Source organism: Podarcis vaucheri, assembly GCF_965113315.1.
Source record: "Podarcis vaucheri genome assembly, chromosome: 13".
NCBI lineage: Eukaryota > Metazoa > Chordata > Lepidosauria > Squamata > Lacertidae > Podarcis > Podarcis vaucheri.
In genome coordinates this window covers 35,044,891-35,063,384 of record NC_138751.1, presented here as the reverse complement: position 1 = coordinate 35,063,384, position 18,494 = coordinate 35,044,891, and the positions used below count along the sequence as shown (strand labels likewise).

The 18,494-nt window shown below is 44.9% G+C and overlaps 1 protein-coding gene across 4 annotated transcripts in view; it reads left to right on the top strand.

Moving 5' to 3' along the window:
* The window catches only part of CALCOCO2 (calcium binding and coiled-coil domain 2), a 40,418-nt gene extending 22,909 nt beyond the window's left edge, over positions 1–17,509 (top strand). For all 4 annotated transcript variants that reach the window (XM_082194397.1, XM_082194398.1, XM_082194400.1 and 1 more), the window contains 12 exons: positions 826–1,025; positions 1,948–2,050; positions 2,234–2,367; positions 4,874–4,999; positions 7,175–7,333; positions 7,569–7,696; positions 8,913–9,003; positions 9,928–10,050; positions 11,096–11,182; positions 13,198–13,318; positions 15,599–15,627; positions 17,044–17,509. In XM_082194397.1, the coding sequence (XP_082050523.1) occupies positions 826–1,025; positions 1,948–2,050; positions 2,234–2,367; positions 4,874–4,999; positions 7,175–7,333; positions 7,569–7,696; positions 8,913–9,003; positions 9,928–10,050; positions 11,096–11,182; positions 13,198–13,318; positions 15,599–15,627; positions 17,044–17,220 (1,478 nt within the window). In that variant the 3' untranslated portion in view covers positions 17,221–17,509. The remainder of the gene's footprint in view (positions 1–825; positions 1,026–1,947; positions 2,051–2,233; positions 2,368–4,873; positions 5,000–7,174; positions 7,334–7,568; positions 7,697–8,912; positions 9,004–9,927; positions 10,051–11,095; positions 11,183–13,197; positions 13,319–15,598; positions 15,628–17,043) is intronic.
* The last annotated feature ends 985 nt before the right edge of the window (positions 17,510–18,494 follow it).

Sequence of the window (18,494 nt, the reverse complement as noted above, 5' to 3'; positions counted from 1 at the left end):
GAGGCCTGGTATAAAACAAGGCACTCATTGATTTGTAGCTCAATCTTTGTCACCATGCTTCATACACGCACATCCCAGCTGTGTGAGGTTCCAAACACACCGCTGTGACGGGAAGGTAAATGGCGCTTCCGTGCGCTCTAGTTTCCGTCACGGTCTTCCGTTGTGCCAGAAGCGGTTTAGTCTTGCTGGCCACATGACCAGGAAAGCTGTCTGTGGAAAAACACCGGCTCCCTCAGCCTGAAAGTGAGATGAGCGCCTCAACCCCATAGTTGCCTTTGACTGGGTGTAACAGCCCAGGGGTCCTTTACCTTTTTATCAAACACATACACCGGAAGAGATACATACATCCCACAGAGAGAGCTGATAGAAAGGTAATTTTGAGCAGAGAAGTGGTGAGTGGGAAAGGGATAGCACACCGCCTCCCCTCTTTGTTTCTCCAACAAAATTCCTTTCTCCCTTGCCAAACTACTACTACTACTATTGTTGTTGTTGTTATTTATTTCAACAATGCTGGGGATCCACATGCAAATGTGTAGTTGGTCCCTTACAAGAAAAAGGATGGGGTATGGGCAATGGTGTTTTTCCTACTGTGGGGTTAACATTCCCTTTCCCTGCCCTGTAACCTTTCCTTTGCTCCTGTGTTCAATGCCAACAATGTTTTATTGGGCAAAATTCCTCCAGTGCCATGAATATCTTGTTGTTAAGATACAGTTGAGATGACATCCTGAGGTCAAAATTAGCTGTGGTTGTTTTTAACTGCCCTTGGTTTTCTTTTTGGTTTTCTTTTTTTCCATTTCTGTTTTCCCCTCATTGTCCTTTTTACAGAATCCAGGATGGAAGCTGCATTATGTAACAATTCGGAGGAACCTCCCACTTCTGCCGTCCTGCTAGACTGCCGGGCCTTCAATCAGGTCATCTTCACAGACATAGACAAATACTATGTCCCTGGAGCAGATATAACTTGCCATTACAACATTTCTCGGCACATCACCCCACGCCGGAAGGACTGGGTGGGCATATTCAGGGTACGTCTGCTGTCATTTGCGGCGCACCGTGGACATTGGAACTGGCTTATGATAAATTGCAATCTCTTGCTTTATAACACAGCAGTCAAAGCAGGGTTATAAAGCTTCAGAGGAGATATTGTTCTCTGGACGGAGTTCTTCCAGAAAGCTGAGGGGTTTGTCAGAGCAGGGAAGGAGGCGAGATAATAGCTGATTGGCTGAGGCAGGGTGAGGTTATCAGGAAGGTATTCTACACTGGGAGAGCTTAGATCTTGGATGGTAGCATATGCACTTTTTTCCTTAAAAAGCATTAAAAACCTTTAAGTCCTATTAAGAAATTAAATTGTGTCTGTGTGTGAATGTTTTCCTTTCCTAGAAGGAAGCAAAATGATGCATTTGTTGGAGCCAAGTGTGCATAACTTTGCAAGTGTGTATATTACAAACACCAGTTTTGTACCATTTTCACTGTTATGGCTTCATCCAAGCAATCCTGGGAATTATAATCTGCTGTGAATTCTTTTGTTTAAGATCTCAACAGAGTGAGAGAGAAATAAACTGGTTAAAGGATGATGTCCTTAAAATCTTTAGTTGGACTTTCCTCTTCTGTGTGGACATGTGATATAATTGTCCTGTAAACCCAGTGGCTACCACCCTGGGCCATGCTGCTTTAGGGAGTGGCATGCCAGGCTCTGGGGTATCTGGCCTTGCACGCCACCTTGGGCTCCAGCAGGCCGCCCCCAAAGGTAAGTGCCGCCGGGGGTGCCCTGCCCCCTAGCTACGCTATTGTGTAAACCTGCTGTGTAAATACGTCTCTTGTTTTAGAACAGGCTGCTTTTAGTGCACTGGATTAGAGCACGAAGAGGACAGCTTGTTAAACTGTTACTACTCTTGGCCTGCTTCTCGGTTCGTTGAAGGATCCCACTCACATATTTTGATTTTGCAGGTGGGGTGGAAGACCGCTCGCGAATACTTCACGTTTGTGTGGGCGCCTTTGCCAAGGAACCCCGACAGCAGTGACGACGAACTTCAGGAGGTGCTCTTTAAAGGTCTGTGGCAGGAAGGGAAGGAGTTGGGTGGTGTTATTTCTTGAAACAGGCATTGTTTGCATGCTAAAAATAAATAAATCTCAACTTCAGTACAATAAATCTGACCAGGTAGAAGTCAACTTCCTATGTTAGCTTTGCATGCTTGAAGGAGCTAAAAATGACGTGGCTTTTTTATTTTTTCAGCCTACTACCTGCCAAAGGACGATGAATATTACCAATTTTGTTACGTGGACCAGGATGGCCTCGTCCGTGGAGCCAGCGTCCCCTTCCAGTTCCGTGCAGAGACCGAGGATGACATGTTGGTGGTTACCACGCAGGTTTGGTTCCTTTGTTTGTGCCCTGCGCTATGTAGTGGCTCATTTGCGACTTTCCCAAGCCTCTGCCAATCCATTATGGCTCCTTGTCTGTTCCCTTCTTCTGCCTTTGTCACTATGCGTAGTCTGAACAGGATGCCTCACTATACACTGCATGTGGCTCACAAAGCGTCATGCGGTAGGCTAATTTTCAGAGTGGGGAAGGGAGTGCGCCATGCTATCCTAAAGGTGACATCTGTGCCCTTACAGTAACCTCTAGTGACTATTTCTATGAGTTCCTATATGTGATAAAAGCACAGTGCTTTGTATGTAGAAGATCCCAGGCTGAAGCCCAAACCTCTCTGGGGGCTTTTTGCTTTTTATGTTTTATGTGTGAGTAGTTAATGCAGACGAATCTATCTCCAGCGCTGCTTTAAAAGGCAGCGAAGCAGCCAAGAAGAGAAGCCAAATGGAAATGCAATCCTGCTCTGCCTCTGTACTCTCCTGCAATTGTTCTTTTTTCCTCTGTACTTGAGACGCAAGGCCACCAGTATAGGTGGCACTTGAAAAATACACATGACCAAAGAAAGGGCCCTGCCCCAAGGTGCTTACAGTCTTTGAAGAGGACAAATGTGGAGAGGGGGTTTGATTAGGCATAAATGTGGCTATTGTGTACCTAGGCTTTGTTTTGGATAAGGCACCAAGGGATTAAGGCAGGCATGTCCAAAGTCTGTTTTGGGGGCCTAATCCAGCCTGCTGGTTGGTTTAATCCGGCCCCCACAGGCAGCTCCTTCCCGGGGTAAAATCCAAAATAAAGGTCAATGATTCAAATCCTTTAAAAAGCTCAGCAACTTTGGGGGGAAATGCCCCCCCAACGTCAATAACTTCAATCCTAAAAAAGGACAACAACTTTGGTTGGCCCTCACGCATGTTCACTTCATCAAATCTGGCCCTCTTTGGGCACACCTGGATTAAGGTAAAGGTTATGTGGAAGAAAGGGATGCGGATGGCGCTGTGGTCTGAACCACAGAGCCTAGGGCTTGCCGGTCAGAAGGTTGACGGTTCGAATCCCTGCGACAAGTTGAGCTCCCATTGCTTGGTCCCTGCTCCTTCCAACCTAGCAGTTTGAAAGCACGTCAAAGTGCAAGTAGATAAATCGATACTGCTCCGGCAGGAAGGTAAACGGCATTTCCATGCACTGCTCTGGTTCGCCAGAAGCGGCTTAGTCATGCTGGCCACATAACCCAGAAGCTGTATGCTGGCTCCCTCGGCCAGTAAAGCGAGATGAGCGCTGCAACCCCAGAGCCGTCTGTGACTGGACCTAACAGCGAGGGGTCCGTTTACCTCTTTACCTTCATGGAAGAAGAGGGATTGGGAGGAACAGGCAGAGATGGTGCTGCAAGAGAGGTGCTTTTTCAGGTAGGGGGTTTCCCTGCCAGAATGGGGAAACACGGAGGCATTTAATAAGCCAAGGCAGCATACGCATCATACATTGAAAGCATTCAGTGGCCCACAAAGAATCCTGGGTTGCTGTAGTTCCCCCTCCCAAAAAACTACAATTCTTAGCACCCTTAACAAATTGCAGTTCTCAGGATCCTTGAGGGGGAAGCTATGTGCTTTGAATGCATGGTGTGTACACAGCCCCCCCCCAAAAAAAAATGCCCTTTGGGCTGAAGGGGGTAGAGTCAAAAGCAACAAAGCTTCCCAACATCTCAGATTGTGGAGAAGATCAAATTCTGCTGACACATCCTCTTCCAAGTCGGCCAAGTTTTAAGAAGGGAGCTCCCAGAGAGCACATCTGCTCACAGTGTCAAGTGCCTTGACTTAATCAAAGCATTTGACACCGTGAGCAGCTGTGATCTCAGGAGGGTCTTTTTTCAGTCCTCCTTATGTCACAGGCTGACTTGCCCGAGACTGATGTCCGGAGGCATGTGCTGCTTCATCTGTCGACCTCCTTAAAAAACAAAAAGGGAGAAAGAAATTAAACCTGGCTATGGTCCACTTGCCTTTGCTGTGCTGATATTTTAGTCACAGAGTTTGGTATGGGTGGCTAAATATGCATCACCAACAAAAGAGGCAAAGAAAATACGGCTTTTGCATGACATTTGCGCACAATAGTGAGGAAAGCTGCGACCAGGATGCCCAAGTGCTGCCTGTTGATGAGCAATGCTACAAAAGTTGGGTGCCACCCCCACTCTCTGCTGAGCAATAGCAAGAGCCCCGGGGGTTCCAGGCACTCACCCAGGGTCTGTGTTCCTTTGGAGAATTGAGACATGGTGGAGACTGTTGTAGCTTTAAGAAATATGGTTTATTCGCCTATTTACACCTTCAGTCTGCATGGAGGGAGTCCAGATCTTACAGCATGGTTATTTCAAGAGTGACTTGCCTCCCACAGCAGTGCAGCCAGCCTTCAGCCAGCCTGCCCAAGATGGATTCCGGTCTCTCTTCTTCTTCCTCCTCCTCCTTCTTTTTCCCAGAACACCTTGCTAAAAAAAAAACCTGCATTCTTTTTTCCCTTTTGCTCTTCCAGGGAGAAGTGGAGGAGATCGAGCAGCAAAACACAACTTTGCTTCAGGAAAACCAGAAACTGAAGGAAAACCTTAAAAGCCTTCAGAACCAGAATGAGGACCTGCAGGAGAAACTCAAGGCAGCAGAGGTAGGATACACACAAAAAAAACATAATAGGGCATGGGTGCCATTGATGAGCGGAGCAATTAATATAAATTTTATGTTTGTGCCCTGGACTGCTTTCCTTTCCTTTTCTTCCATTCAGTAAGTAAGACACCATTATCAGAGTTCAAGGACACATTCCAGCCAGGCAAGGAGGCTGTGAAGCAGGGCAAGAGAGGGGTGTGACCTGGGGAGAATTTCAAGGGCCTGATGGAGTGTTCTGGAGGGGCACACTCAGTCCCTGAGCCTGGGGTCTCTGCATAGATCAAATAACTCTATATAGACTTCCTTCCCATAGAATTATGTTTATAAGTGCAAGTCAGTCTCCGCAGAAACTGCCACAGCAATAAAGGACTTGCAGATTTATTTTAACAACATTTGTATACCATTGAATGGTAAATAAAACCTCTTAAGTGGTTTACAAAGTGCATAAAATATACATTAAAATGGTCACTGAAAGGCAAGATTTAAAAACAACTTTTTTAAAAAAGCACAATGCAGAAAACCAGTAGTTAAAAGTAAATACTAAATGATGCATTGCTAAGTGTTCTGTGAACTGCCCTGAGTTCTTTTGATGAAGGGAGTTATATAAATTTAATAAGTAAATAAATTTGCATCAGCCCACCTAAGTTCCACCAGTGGTCTAGTATGAAGTTGCAAAGCAAGGCTAACACTGAAGTTCGTTCCACACAGCATGCATTTAAATGGTTCGTGCTGCAGTGTGTATTTGTTGATGTAAGCTGAGGCTGCTTATCTCCTTAAAGCTTTTCCCACACCACATGCATTTTAATGGCTTCTCCCGTGTGTGTGTTTTTGCAATGTAAAGTAAGGACTTATCCACTCTTACCTTTCCTCCACACTTTCCAGGCACATTTTAAAGCTCTGTGTTGCATGCTCTTCTTTTTGCCCTGGAGCTTTCCCCTCGTAAACCCGCTCTTTAAAGCAGAACTGGAGCAAACTGCAATCCATAGAAACCCCGAATTGCCGTTGGTTGCATTTTAGCTTTAAAGAGTGGGTTTTCACGGGCACACACAAAAAAAGAGCACCCAGACACGGAGCTTTAAAGTCCCGGCCTGTGCCTGGAAAGAGCAGGGCAAAACGTAAGTGTGATTAAACCCTAAGTTTGCTACTCCAGCTAAAGCTCTTTCCCCATTCCATATATTTATATGGTTTCTCCCCTGTATGGGTTCTTCAGTGCATCGTAAGGCTACTGCTCCAGTTGAAGCTCTTCCCACACTCCAAAGTAGGAATACATTTTGATAAATGTATATGGTTAATCCTGATTACTTAGTGCATCAGAAGTAATTTTGGCAGGGGCCGAGTGGAAAGGAAAAAATGATTTGCACATAAAAGGTCTCGGGTTCAGTCTGTAGACTAGGAAATATTCCTGCCTGAGAAACCTGCAAAACCACGGCTGGTCAGTATAGACCAAAGACGGAGGACCTATGGCCCCTCAAATAGAATTTCACTGATTTCAATAGGTCTTCTTTGAATATAACTTAGCAGGATACAGCCCAAAAGATACAGAACTTACAAGAAGCTGGTGAGAAAACAAAGGCGTTTGCTCATGTTGATGCACATGAGGATGGGGAAGAAGAAGGTGCAATCGACACATGAGGCTAACTTCATCTTTGCATTTAGTCCTGCAAGTTTTTTAGAGATGCAGATTGCATCATCTTGGTGCAGTGGTCACTAGTGGGGTCAGAGCAGGCATGGAGGGAGAATGTAACCCTTTCCTCCTCTGTAACAGGTATATGCTTCAGAGGATAACCTCTGTTGCCACACAGATACCCCATGTAGGTAGTAGATTCAGATGAGAGATTTTCCTTGTCGTAGCAGCAAAGGGGGAGACGGTTAAATTCCCCCCACATGCCTGCTCTTGTATCTCGCTTATAATCACTTCTTTCCACCACCCCCACCCACAAGATGATGCAATTTTCCTTTTTAAAAAAATAAAAATAATGCATGGTTAGTTGCAAAGATGAAGTTAATGTCAGGTGTAGCTCGGTCCCAAGTGTTTTCGGAAAAAGCAGGAGCTTTCTTCATTCCTTGGTTCAAGGAATCCTTCAAACTGCAGTTGTACCCATATAAATATTTAAACTCCAGCTTTAGATGTTACAGTTGCTGTTCTCACCTTCCCACCCTGTGTTTGTGTGTCCAGGAAAAAGCAAAGGAGCTTGAAGATAAAGTCCATTTGTTGCAGACTGGGACCATGGAACTCCAGAGAACTCAGGACCTGCAGGCTTTACAGATGGCCTCTGGTCAGACGGAGTTGGCGGCAGTTACAGAAAACAGTATCAAACTCCAAAAGGAAAAGGAGGTAAAAATATAGAGGCCGGTTGAGTAGAAGGTAATCATCAATGGGGGCGGCAGGCAGCATTTGAATCTTGAGGAGATGAGCTTTAAGTTTTGAATTGGCCGGGTGAATGGTGGGCGATTGTATATTTGCATCTTTGTAAATACGAAGTACCGGTACATTTGGTTTTCCTATGACACTGAGAGCAAATGAGTGATTCCGATTCTCCAGTTTGACCTTCCTGTCTCTGACTCTTCAGGATCTGCAGAGGAACTTGGATACTTTAAGGAGCAGCAAGGAGAATCTCGAGGTAGAAGTGAATATTCTCAAACAGAAGTTTGCAGCTCTGGAAACACAGAACAGCTCCACCGATGAAGAACTGTTCCAGTGAGTGCACTTTTTCTTCTTCTGTAGTTTGTTGGCTTAAATGGCAATAGTCTTGCAGTTCCAAAATGCAAAAGAGTTTTCTTTCCTGGCCCCAGTTGTTCCTTAACATTAGCAAACCGACTGCCAGTAATTTCATTACTGATTTGTTTGTCTGCATAACACCATCAAGATTCATAGCACTTTATGGAGAGCCCTAAGTTCAGTGTGACAGGGTGGAGGTATGGACTTGGGAGTAAGCAGCGCTTGATGTTTTACGGTTGATGTTTTAATAGTTGATGTTTTATTGAGTTTTTAACATTTTGTTGGGAGCTGCCCAGAGTGGCTGGGGCAGCCCAGCCAGATGGGTAGCATATCATCATCATCATCTTGTTGTGCTGGAGTTGCCATAGCTGGCTATTGGTGGTCAACAGTCTTAACATTTTATTATATAGTAAGATGCATACTTAGGCTTAGTTACAACAATGTATGGGGACTAAGAAGTTAAGCCAGATGGTGAATGAGGGGAGGAGAATGGGACTTGAGGAGTCTAGAGCTCTTAACAAGTGGGACCTGTAACAATATTTTATTGTGGAATGCTGATGTTCAGGATAGCAGACATACCCACCCGCCCTGCTCAATAGTTCACATACTGTGTCTGCTGAGCATGCTCAGACCTCATTGGACTGTGTAGTTTACCTCCTCCCTCAGGTTTTTATTCTCCCTCCCCAGTATATATTTTAGTACTTCTGCAAAGCTTGAGATTCTCCCCAAACTGCTGACACCTCTCTCTTGCAGAGGCTGTTTTGGCTAGGGAAGCAATGGCACCCAAGGCCTGGATGCTGGATAATAGAGGGAATGATTTAGAATTAGAATTATCATCTCTGTGCTCGATGTTCCTTTAGTTGACATTGCAAAATGAGCAACTGGAAGCCATTCAGGCTTCACAGAATCTCATGTTTCTGTGTAAAGAGAGTAGCAGGAGGGTAGCCAAAATTCAGGCTGTGCAACCTCTCTTGTAACGCCAAGTATGAGTCACAAAGCAGGGACACTGACTCCTCTGCAGGGTCTTGAAAGCTCTGAACCTGCAGAGGGACAAACGGAGCCTTTTGGTGTTTCTGAGAGCGCAGGTGTGGGTTGGCATGTAGCAGGCACCAAGGTGATGTATCTTGTGGCAGGGAGGCAGGGGACCTGGGCATGCGACCGCAAGAATTCATCCACTACATCTGTCCCCAAACAGAACCAAAGAAGAGAGCAAAAAGGTGTTGGCTGAAAAGGAGCAGCTGGAAAAGAAGCTAAGAAACACCCTGAATTGTGTGGATCAACTTCAGGTGGGAAACTCCTGCATGTTTTCCCTTGGCATTTATGAGCTGCTGGAGAGTGCAGGAAGGGAACATAGGTAGTTGAGAAGGTTTATTAAAAACCCATTTGTCCTTTGGAAAACGGGAAATGAAATGGTTCTTTAAAAGCAGATGGCCAGATACACTCAAGTATTTATAATTCATCTCATTCATACACTGAGGACATGTTTTTGTTCAGATTAGAGCAGGCTTCCTCAACCTTGGCCCTCCAGATGTCTTGAGACTACAATTCCCATCATCCCTGACCACTGGTCCTGCTAGCTAGGGATCATGGGAGTTGTAGGCCAAAAACATCTGGAGGGCTGAAGTTGAGGAAGCCTGGATTTGAGGGTAGGGTTACCTCTGCCCCTCCAGATGTTGTTGGGCTACAGCTTGCATCATGCTTAACCATTGGCCATGCTGGCTTGGGTTGATGGGAGTTGGCCCTGAGCGCAGCGGACAAACTTTCAAATGGCAAGTTCCTTATTCTCAGGAAAATTCAAGGAGCGCCTGTGAGCATTAGAATGTCATACACTAAGCAGTTAGATCTAGAACCCTATAAGATAAAAGTGGGGCAAAGAATTAGAAGCACACCTAACACCTACACAATGGGGAAAAGCTGTACATAATATTACAGTAGCCTCCCACGACATTAGACTGAGGTTAATTCAACAGAAAATACTCCTCATGAGCTACTGGACAGCAATATGCCTTAAGCCCAGGGGCAACACACACACATGCACATGACAGATGACTGCTGGAGATGCTGACAGCCACAAGCAGACCTAACTCACCTACAATATAAAGCTAGAAATCTTAACAAAACTTGATGGGGCTAAGTTTAAGCCTGATAGTCCAGCATTCCTGTCACCATCTGCATTTGGGGAGTCATGTGTGCCTTTACTTTCATCTCAGTCCCAAGTGCAGAGTCAACAGAACAAAGTGGAAGACCTGCAAGGGGCAGTTCAAGACAAAGCAAGGCACCTGGAGCAGCTGAAGGAGGAGAATTATCAATTAAATGCCACCTTGCTTAGACAGGTAAGGTTCCCTCCCCCCTCTTCGTTGTCACAGTGGTTTAGGAGACGGTAAAAGAAAGAACACAGACATAGGGGATCTGCACAGTTTTATCCGCCAAAGCAAATGATTAAAGGTCTTGAGAGAGTTTCAGACTTCTTGAGCAGGAAACAGCACACTTTGAGGTGGACTATTTAGAGCATACAGGAAGTGGTTTGCTCTCTGAAGTTCAGACTTTAAAACCAGCAGGTAGCTTCTGTGCTGCCGGGCCTCCTGCCAATGGATTTAGACTTAAACAGAGATAGCATACAGCGCAATGCTGTGCAAGTCTACCCCAAAGCAAGTCTTGTTGAATTCAGTGTGGAAAATGAGTAGAGGATTGCAATATTAATCTGGACATTCTTCATGCAGGCTGCTTCTCTTCCGTGAGACTTATTTTTCAGTGTTTTCCAGAGGTGGAGAACCTGAGATCTGGGGGCCAAATACAGCTTTCCAGGCCTTTATCTGGCCCTCGGGAACACTTTTTCCAGGTCACATCCCCTTCCCAAGACACCCCCCCACCATCCCTCCTTGAGTGTTTTTGGCTGACTGGAATGTGTCCTTGAACTGTTGAAGATGCATTTGGCTTGCCTGGATGGAGGACAGAGTGAGGGCCAGTTGTGACTGTGTGCGCAAATTAGTCTACTGTACATTGTATGTGTCAGTCTGGCAACTTTTGCCTCTGGCTGTGCCTACCCCTGGCATGTGGCCCTTGGAAGGTTCCCCAGGAGGGGATGTGGCCCTTGAGCTATGAAAAAGGGTTTCCAACCTTGGTATAGTGGTTAGAGTTTTGTACTTAGACTGATTAGAATCAGGTTTAAATTTCCCATCAGCTATGAAACTGATGGGTGAGCTTGGGCTAGTCACCATCTCTCAGCCTAACCTAGCTCATAGGGTGGTTTTAACAATAAAATTGGGGGTAGCTGAGGGGTGGGTGGGGAAACCTGAGCTCCTCCAGGGAGATGTGGTGTGAGAATGATAGGCGACATTGTCCAAATACAAATCACTTTTTTTTTACCCCCTCCCCCAGCAAAATTTGGAGAAGAAACTGGAAGAGGAAGTTCTTTCACATCAGACCCTGCAGAAGGAAATGAATGAACTGGAAAAGGAAAACAAGGTGCAAGTTTAGTTAAATGGGGGGTTGGAGAAAGAATGCATAAATGCTCCAGCGCTCTGAAAAGAAATGTTCTTTCTTTTAAGTCAGGGGTAGCCAGCTGTTGCTGGACTCTCATCAGCCACAATGGCCAATAGGAAGGAGCTGTAGTCCCACAGCATCAGGTTAACAGCCAGGGAGAGCTATTGCCATCATGCCCTGCTTATGTGCACCCTAGATGCATCTGGTTGGTTGCTGTCTGAAACAGACTCCTGGAATAGATGAACCTTCAAGTCTGAACCAGCAAGGTGGTTCTTATCTAGAATTGGCAATCCTTGTACTAGGCCACTGGGAAAGCAAATACCTAACTGCACTGGCTGCCAATTAGTTTCTGCGCCCAGTTCAAAGTGCTAGTGTTGACCTGTAAAGCTTTACACAGCTTGGGACCTCAGTACCTTAAGGGCTTCATACAAACAGATCCAGACCCCACACTTGTTGTCTGAGGCCCTTCTCTATGTCCCCTCTCCCCAAGAGGTTTGTAGGGTAGCAACAAAAGAATGGTCCTTTTCCGTGGTGGCTCCCTGTCTGCGGAATGCTCTCCCCAGAAAGGCTCACCTGGCACCATCCTTATATGTCTTTGGGTGCCAATCAAAACATTCCTCTTTACCCAGGCCTTTGGCCATTAATAATCTATGGTCTGTTCAATGGGGGGGGGGGCTGTTATTATGATTATTATTTTATTATGCTCTGTATTATGTGTTTTTATTAAGCTCCGTAAAGTATGTTCTTAATGTTGCACACTGCCCTGGGATCTTTTGATAAAGGGTAGTATATAAATTGAATAAATAACATTAGTAATAATAAATACAGTGGTATCTCTGGATGCGAACGGGATCTGTTCCGGAGCCCTGTTCTCATCCTGAACCGAAAGCAGCCTGCGTCTGTGCGTGTGCGGGTCGTGATTCGCTGCTTATGCACATGGCATCATTTTGAGCGTCTGTGCATGCACGAGTGGTGTAACCCAGAAGTAACGCTCTCTGTTACTTCCGGGTCGCCGCAGAGCACAACCCGAAAACGCTCAACCTGAAGCTACTTCAACCCGAGGTATGACTGTAATGATTTATGAAGACAAGCTTGTAAGAAACGGCTCACCTGGTTTCTTGTGGCAAATCAAAACAACAACTAAGTGTGCAGTGCCTTAAAGACTTAACAATTTTATTATAGCATAAGCCTCTATGGGCTACAGTCCACTCCATCACATGTCGTATGCTGTAGTCCAGGCAACTTTATGTCTCTGTGCTGTGTTTGCTATAAGAGACTAGCAGGTTTACCCCTCTGGAAATGTAAAACAAGCAAGCAGTGCTTCCAGGCAACCAAACTGAAGCAAGGAAGCTTTCATAAACTGGAATGCTCTTGGTTCTTTGAAACTGTCTGTGTGTGTGTGCCAAAGGACAAATATAAGTATGGCTGAGCAAGTGGGGCAATAAAGAGAGTATATGGGCGTGTAACTTTTCATGGCCTTATATGTGAAGCTGCTTTGAAGGACCCTGAATGACAAGAGAAGCCATCAGTAAATTAGCGATGATGATAATACAGCAAAGCTGTTGAACCCTGCCCAAGAGTATTCCTGAACCCTACCATTGGATTAACGGCTGGTTCCTGCCTCCCACTTCTTCTGAAACACCAAAAATGGCATTGTCCAGTCAAAAGTATTCTTGCCAATCCCCTTCCCCTGAATTGGTACAAATTGTCTGGCATTATAACACAAAAGCAGGGGGAATAGGAAAGAAACAGGTTTCCTTTAGTGCAAGCGTGAAGAAGACCTGTGGATGTTCAGATACTGATGGACTGCAAATCCTATCAGTCCTGATATTGGCAGTGCTGGCTGGGACTGATGGGAGTTGTAGTCCAGGAATATCTGGATCCCACTCTTAGCCACGGCTTTCTGTATTTCAGATTTGAGGAACTGCTTCAAGCTGCTTGCGAACTGTAACTCCAGGTGATCCTGGCTTCTCATTCTACCATTTGTTTCTTTGCAGAGATTAAGGCGGGAGAATGAGGAACTGATGGTGCACCTTCCTGAAATTCTGGATCATCCACCTGGGGTCCTAACCCAGTCACCGGAAAACTCAGTCCTGGTGTATGGCAATCCCTATACTGGTGAGTGCATTAGAGAATCCACTTAGAAGAGTCCAACTGGAGGCAAAGGAGCATGCATTTACATCTTGATGTTAGCATGCAGAAAGCCCCAGATTCAATCCCTGGTATCTCTGGTAGGTCAGGGAGAGACTCCAGTCTGAAAACACTGGAGGTCAGTATAAACAATACTAACCTCAATGGACCCATGATCTGACTTGGTACAAAGGAGCTTCTTCTTTTCATTGCATTCAGATGTGTATGTTTAATCTGTTTTGGTCTTCTTGCCCTCTAGTTTTATCATTGCCCCCTGCTGATGCTTCCATTCATCCCCCCCATCAGTTCTTTCTATATTTGCTAACTGCTTTTCTGCTGTTTTTTCCTTGATCTCAAATACGATCAAACTGCTCTGCTGTCAGTTGCTGTATACTTCTGAATACCACTAGCTGGGAACCACAGAAGGAGAGAGCCCTCCTCCACTTGAGAGTTTCCCACAGGCATCTTGTTAGCTCTTTGAGCGCAGGATGCTGGAACGAAAGGGCCATTGGCCTGATCCAGCAGGGCTCTTATAGTGCTGTTATGATCTGCAATAGGGTTTCCCAAACTTGGACCTCCAGCTGTTTTCGGACTACAATTCCCATCATCCCTGACCACTGGTCCTGCTAGCTAGGGATAATGGGAGTTGTAGTCCAAAAACAGCAGAAGACCCAAGTTTGGGAAAGCTTGATATTCATGCACACATTTCTCTGTCTCCACCCATCTCTCTGAATTCAACCTATTAGTCTGTCCTTCAGCCTAGTACAATGCCGTTCTTTCTTTCTTTCTTTCTTTCTTTCTTTCTTTCTTTCTTTCTTTCTTTCTTTCTTTCCTTGCTTTTTAACTTTTGCTCATCAGAGGCAACTCTTCCCTCAACTCCACAGTTTTCACTTCTGTGTAGTTTTCCTCTAAAATGTGGCTTTTTCCATCTGTCACGGTACTTGTTCCAAACATCTCTCAGGGCAAAACTGCGTGTTATTATGTGGGAAATCCCTAACTGATCTCCCAGTGTGCTTCTTTAAATTTGAAACATAAGGCACTTCTAACTCTCTTGTTTCATGGGTTAGAAGTTTTTGGTTAACTACAAACATACCTTTCTATTGAATGCATTTTGATCTCCCCTGGGCTTGGCACCTCGTCCCCTGTTGCAAATACCCTTTTCTTTCCCTTATTTTCCTGAGGGCAGGGACTGTGCCTGCTTGTTCTTTACACAGTGATTAGGGTCTGTTCTAGACACTTAATAAGCATGTTTAATATTTATCAGACTGCCATACTGCTTTTTTGCCTGCATAGGAAGGAACAATGTGGACAGCACACAGTGAACTTTGGTGCAGGAAAACAGTAGTATACTAGAATAGTTGGAATATGTTGAAATGGGAATGGGCACAGAGTCCTGCACAGTCCCTTTGCCTGAAATGCCCTCTGTTCCATCAGATGGTCTTGTGTGCAACAGATTTTTCATCCAAATGAAATTTGCAAGGAGATATACACTGCCATCTTCTGTGCATTTGTTACTCGACCTACACGTGCGGTCATGTATTGCAGTGCTGGATGCTTTGTGCAGCAGATTGTAATAGCTTTATAGGAAGCTGCCTTATACAGAGTCACACCATTGGTCCAGTACTGCCTTCACTGACTGGCAACAGCTCTCCAGGGTCTCAGACAGGAGCCTTTCCCAGAGTCAACTGGGGATTGAGCATGGAACCTTCTGTTTGCAAAGTATGAACCTCCGTGATTGAGCAGAACCCTTCCCTATACAGTGGTACCTTGGTTCCCAAACTTAATCCATTTCGGAAGTCAATTCCAAAACCAAAGCATTCCAAAACCAAGACACGCTTTCTCATAGAAAGTAATGCAAAATGGATTAATCTGTTCCAGACTTTTAAAAACAACACCTAAAACAGCAATTTAACATGAATTTTACTATCTAACGAGACCATTGATCCATAAAATGAAAGCAATAATCAATGTACTGTACTATAAAATAAATAAGACAGTATTGTAGATGATAAAAAATTTAAAAAATAAAAATATTCTTACCTGCACTGATAATAGTCATTGTTTGGATGGGGGGCTTTTATCCATTTCTGCAGTCAATCTTTCAGTAGCTGAACTGGGTTCCACTCAGTCACAAAAACAAATTAATAAAAAAGCCTCAAAAACATAAAATAAATAGCAAAATAAAAGTGCCAAACTTTTAGATAGATCAGTTTATGTAAGAGCATTGCATTTTCTTGTTATGGCTAAGATGTGTCATCTGTTTTGCAGTAAACCCAGCAATTCCTGAGACAGAGTTGGTAAGTTTGTGTGTGTGTGTTTCATGAGATTCTGGAGTTTTTTCTGTTCTGTTTCATTTGTTCCCCAGTATTTTTGCTTACTGTGCCACCATCCATATACATGACGTTTGTTCAAGGAAGCTTAAGAGGACAAGTCCCTGCCCCCAGGAGCATAAAGTCTATAAACTACACAATGGGAGACAACAGAGGAGGGGGAAGGAATTGGAGGCAGGGATTAAACAAGGGGAAGAACATGTGATGATTGCTGTTATGCATACATAACACAGTAAACACCACATCACTGTCCTTTAGCATGGTATTTAGGGTGCTTTAAGCCAAGGTTCAGAATTTAGTGAGCATTGGAATCAGCATACAGCATGGAATCAGATATGGGGTTGCTTTAAAAGCTCTTAGGCTGCTAGTTCTGTTTGATCTACAGATTAGAGCTATAACTTTTCCCTCCTGTCCATTTTCAAAATTATATCCAACTCCCGTCCACTGCCCTTTCTTTATAATAATAGAGATATACAGCCTGGAAGAGAGAGTGTTGGGAAGCTTGAGAAGGGCAGAGAAAGCTGGGGATGGGTCATCTGCAGGGAAATGGACTGGCTTCTCTTCCTCGCACTTTTAACTCCCTTTTTAAGTGATCCTAAGGAGGGAGGCTAAACCTCTGAAACTTCAGTAAGAGCCCGAGACTTTACAACCCTAACAGAGCGATTGCAGATGGGTCTCATTCTTAACACTTTTTCACTTTCCCCGCACCCTACCTTAACAGGTTTAAAAAATATATATCTGTCCACTGTTAAGCTGTTTTGGCAGGAAATACCCACAAGAAGGATGGGCAGCAAATGAGGTGGTGCTTCCAGGCCCTTAAGTTCTGTCGCCCTTGCCCTCGTTGCCCTGCCCTAGCCAGCCTCAGGTACCCGTGCTCAGTTGCATTTTTGCAGCAGATATAATCTGCCTCTCCCGGTATGCCCCACGGAGAGCCTCAAGGTCCATAAATAGCAACACCCTAGTGGTGCCGGGCCCTAAGGAAGTTAGATTAGCTTCAACCAGAGCCAGGGCCTTTTCAACACTGGCTCCGGCCTGGTGAAACGCTCTGCCTCATGAGACCAGGGCCCTGCAGGATCTGATTTCTTTCCGCAGGGCCTGTAAGACAGAGTTGTTCCGCCTGGCCTTTGGCTTGGAGCCAGTTTGATTCCCTCCCCCTCTTTCTTTTTCCTTTCTCCTCCTGTGAAGAGGCTGCATTTTAATATTTTAATGTTTCAATATTTTAATGTTGTATTTTAATCTTGTTTTTAAGTTGTAGCCATTCAACTTGTTTTTATTATTGCTTGTTAGCTGCCCTGAGCCCAGCCTTGGCTGGGGAGGGCGGGGTATAAATAAAAATTATTATTATTATTATGCTTCCACGTTCTCATTCTTGCCTCCATTTAGGTCTCCGTGAGAAAATGTCCCATGTGCGATGAAGTCTTCCCTAATGACATCGGGGAGCAGCAGTATTCAGATCATGTACGGAGCCACCTTCTGGAGTGTCCGTACTGCGACGAGAGCTTTGACAACTCCAATAAGCAAGTGTATGATGACCACGTCTACTGCCACGGCTTAGACTAAATTTTGGTCTACTTGCATAAGCTACAAAGGGATAGTGCCTCTTTATCTTACCCCACTTCCCCACCGCCTTTTTAATGTTATGACAGAGACTGGCACAGAAGGATTTCTGTGCTGTTAGACTCGCCATGCCAGGGGAAAACTTGTTGCTGGGACTGCAGCATTGTTCATTTCCTTCCGTCTGTTCTGCACACCTGTTAACCGCTAAATGCACTATGCTTCCGCTATGGAAAAGGACACATATTTCTTGACTAAGTACATCTTTCAACAGATTAAAGCTCGTTACAAGTTATTTCAAAGGGATGAGCATTTTATTAAAATGAATGGTGATTTTCTTCCTATACGTTTGCAACTGACAGAAACCCCTACAGCAGAAGAGATTTGTTTTGTTAACAGTAGTTTGTCTAGCTGTATAAACTATAGAAATTCCACCTTTGCTTGCTTTGTGTCCCGTTCTCGATAAAGGAAGTAGATAATTGTGAAACACCCCAGAAGTGTAATAGCATCCTTACCTGCCTTCAGGCTGTTTTGGACAAAGATAAGAAGAGAAGAAAGTTTATGTGCTCGCCAGTAGTGCATCACATCTTGGGTGAAGTGCTTCTGAATGGTGGTGTTTAGGGGGGGGGAGCAGAGAGCTCAAACTTGGTTTCAGCTAAAATACTAGTGTCCAGAATGCCTTTCTGACTGAACAGGAGCATGATGCACGAGTGAAAATTAAGTCAAAATGTCTCGCACCATCAAAAAGCCACTTTGCTTTCCAAGGAGTGGAAGCATTTTGAGAAGTGAAAGAGGGTTGGCTGGTGGGCCATAATTTCATAACTCCCCACGCCATTCCCCAAAGTGACCATGCCAGCAAGTTTAGTAGCCACAGGATTCTTTTCTCCAGGCATCTTTTGCTTCCAGGCAGGCAACTGGGGAAAGAGTGGTAGCTTGGCATCCGTGAACGGAATCGGACTCACCATGCTGGATAGAGTGGGAGGGTTGTTCTCCCATTGCTGACCATTACGCTATAGGCAGAACTCGCCAGAAAGCTGTTCTCTGTGCAGCCCCATTGAAATGAATGGGAGCAGTTTAAGAACAGCGCATCTTACACAGGTCATCCGCGGTAAACTCTGTTCAAAACAGTGGTGGCATGGGGGGGAAAAATACTGGGTGATGTTTTATGTTTAGGACTTACCCTAAATCTTTCACATTTTGTGGCACGACTGCTGTCAAAAACACATTTACTCAGAAATGAGCCCCACTGATTTCAGTGAGCCTTACTTCCAAGTAAATAG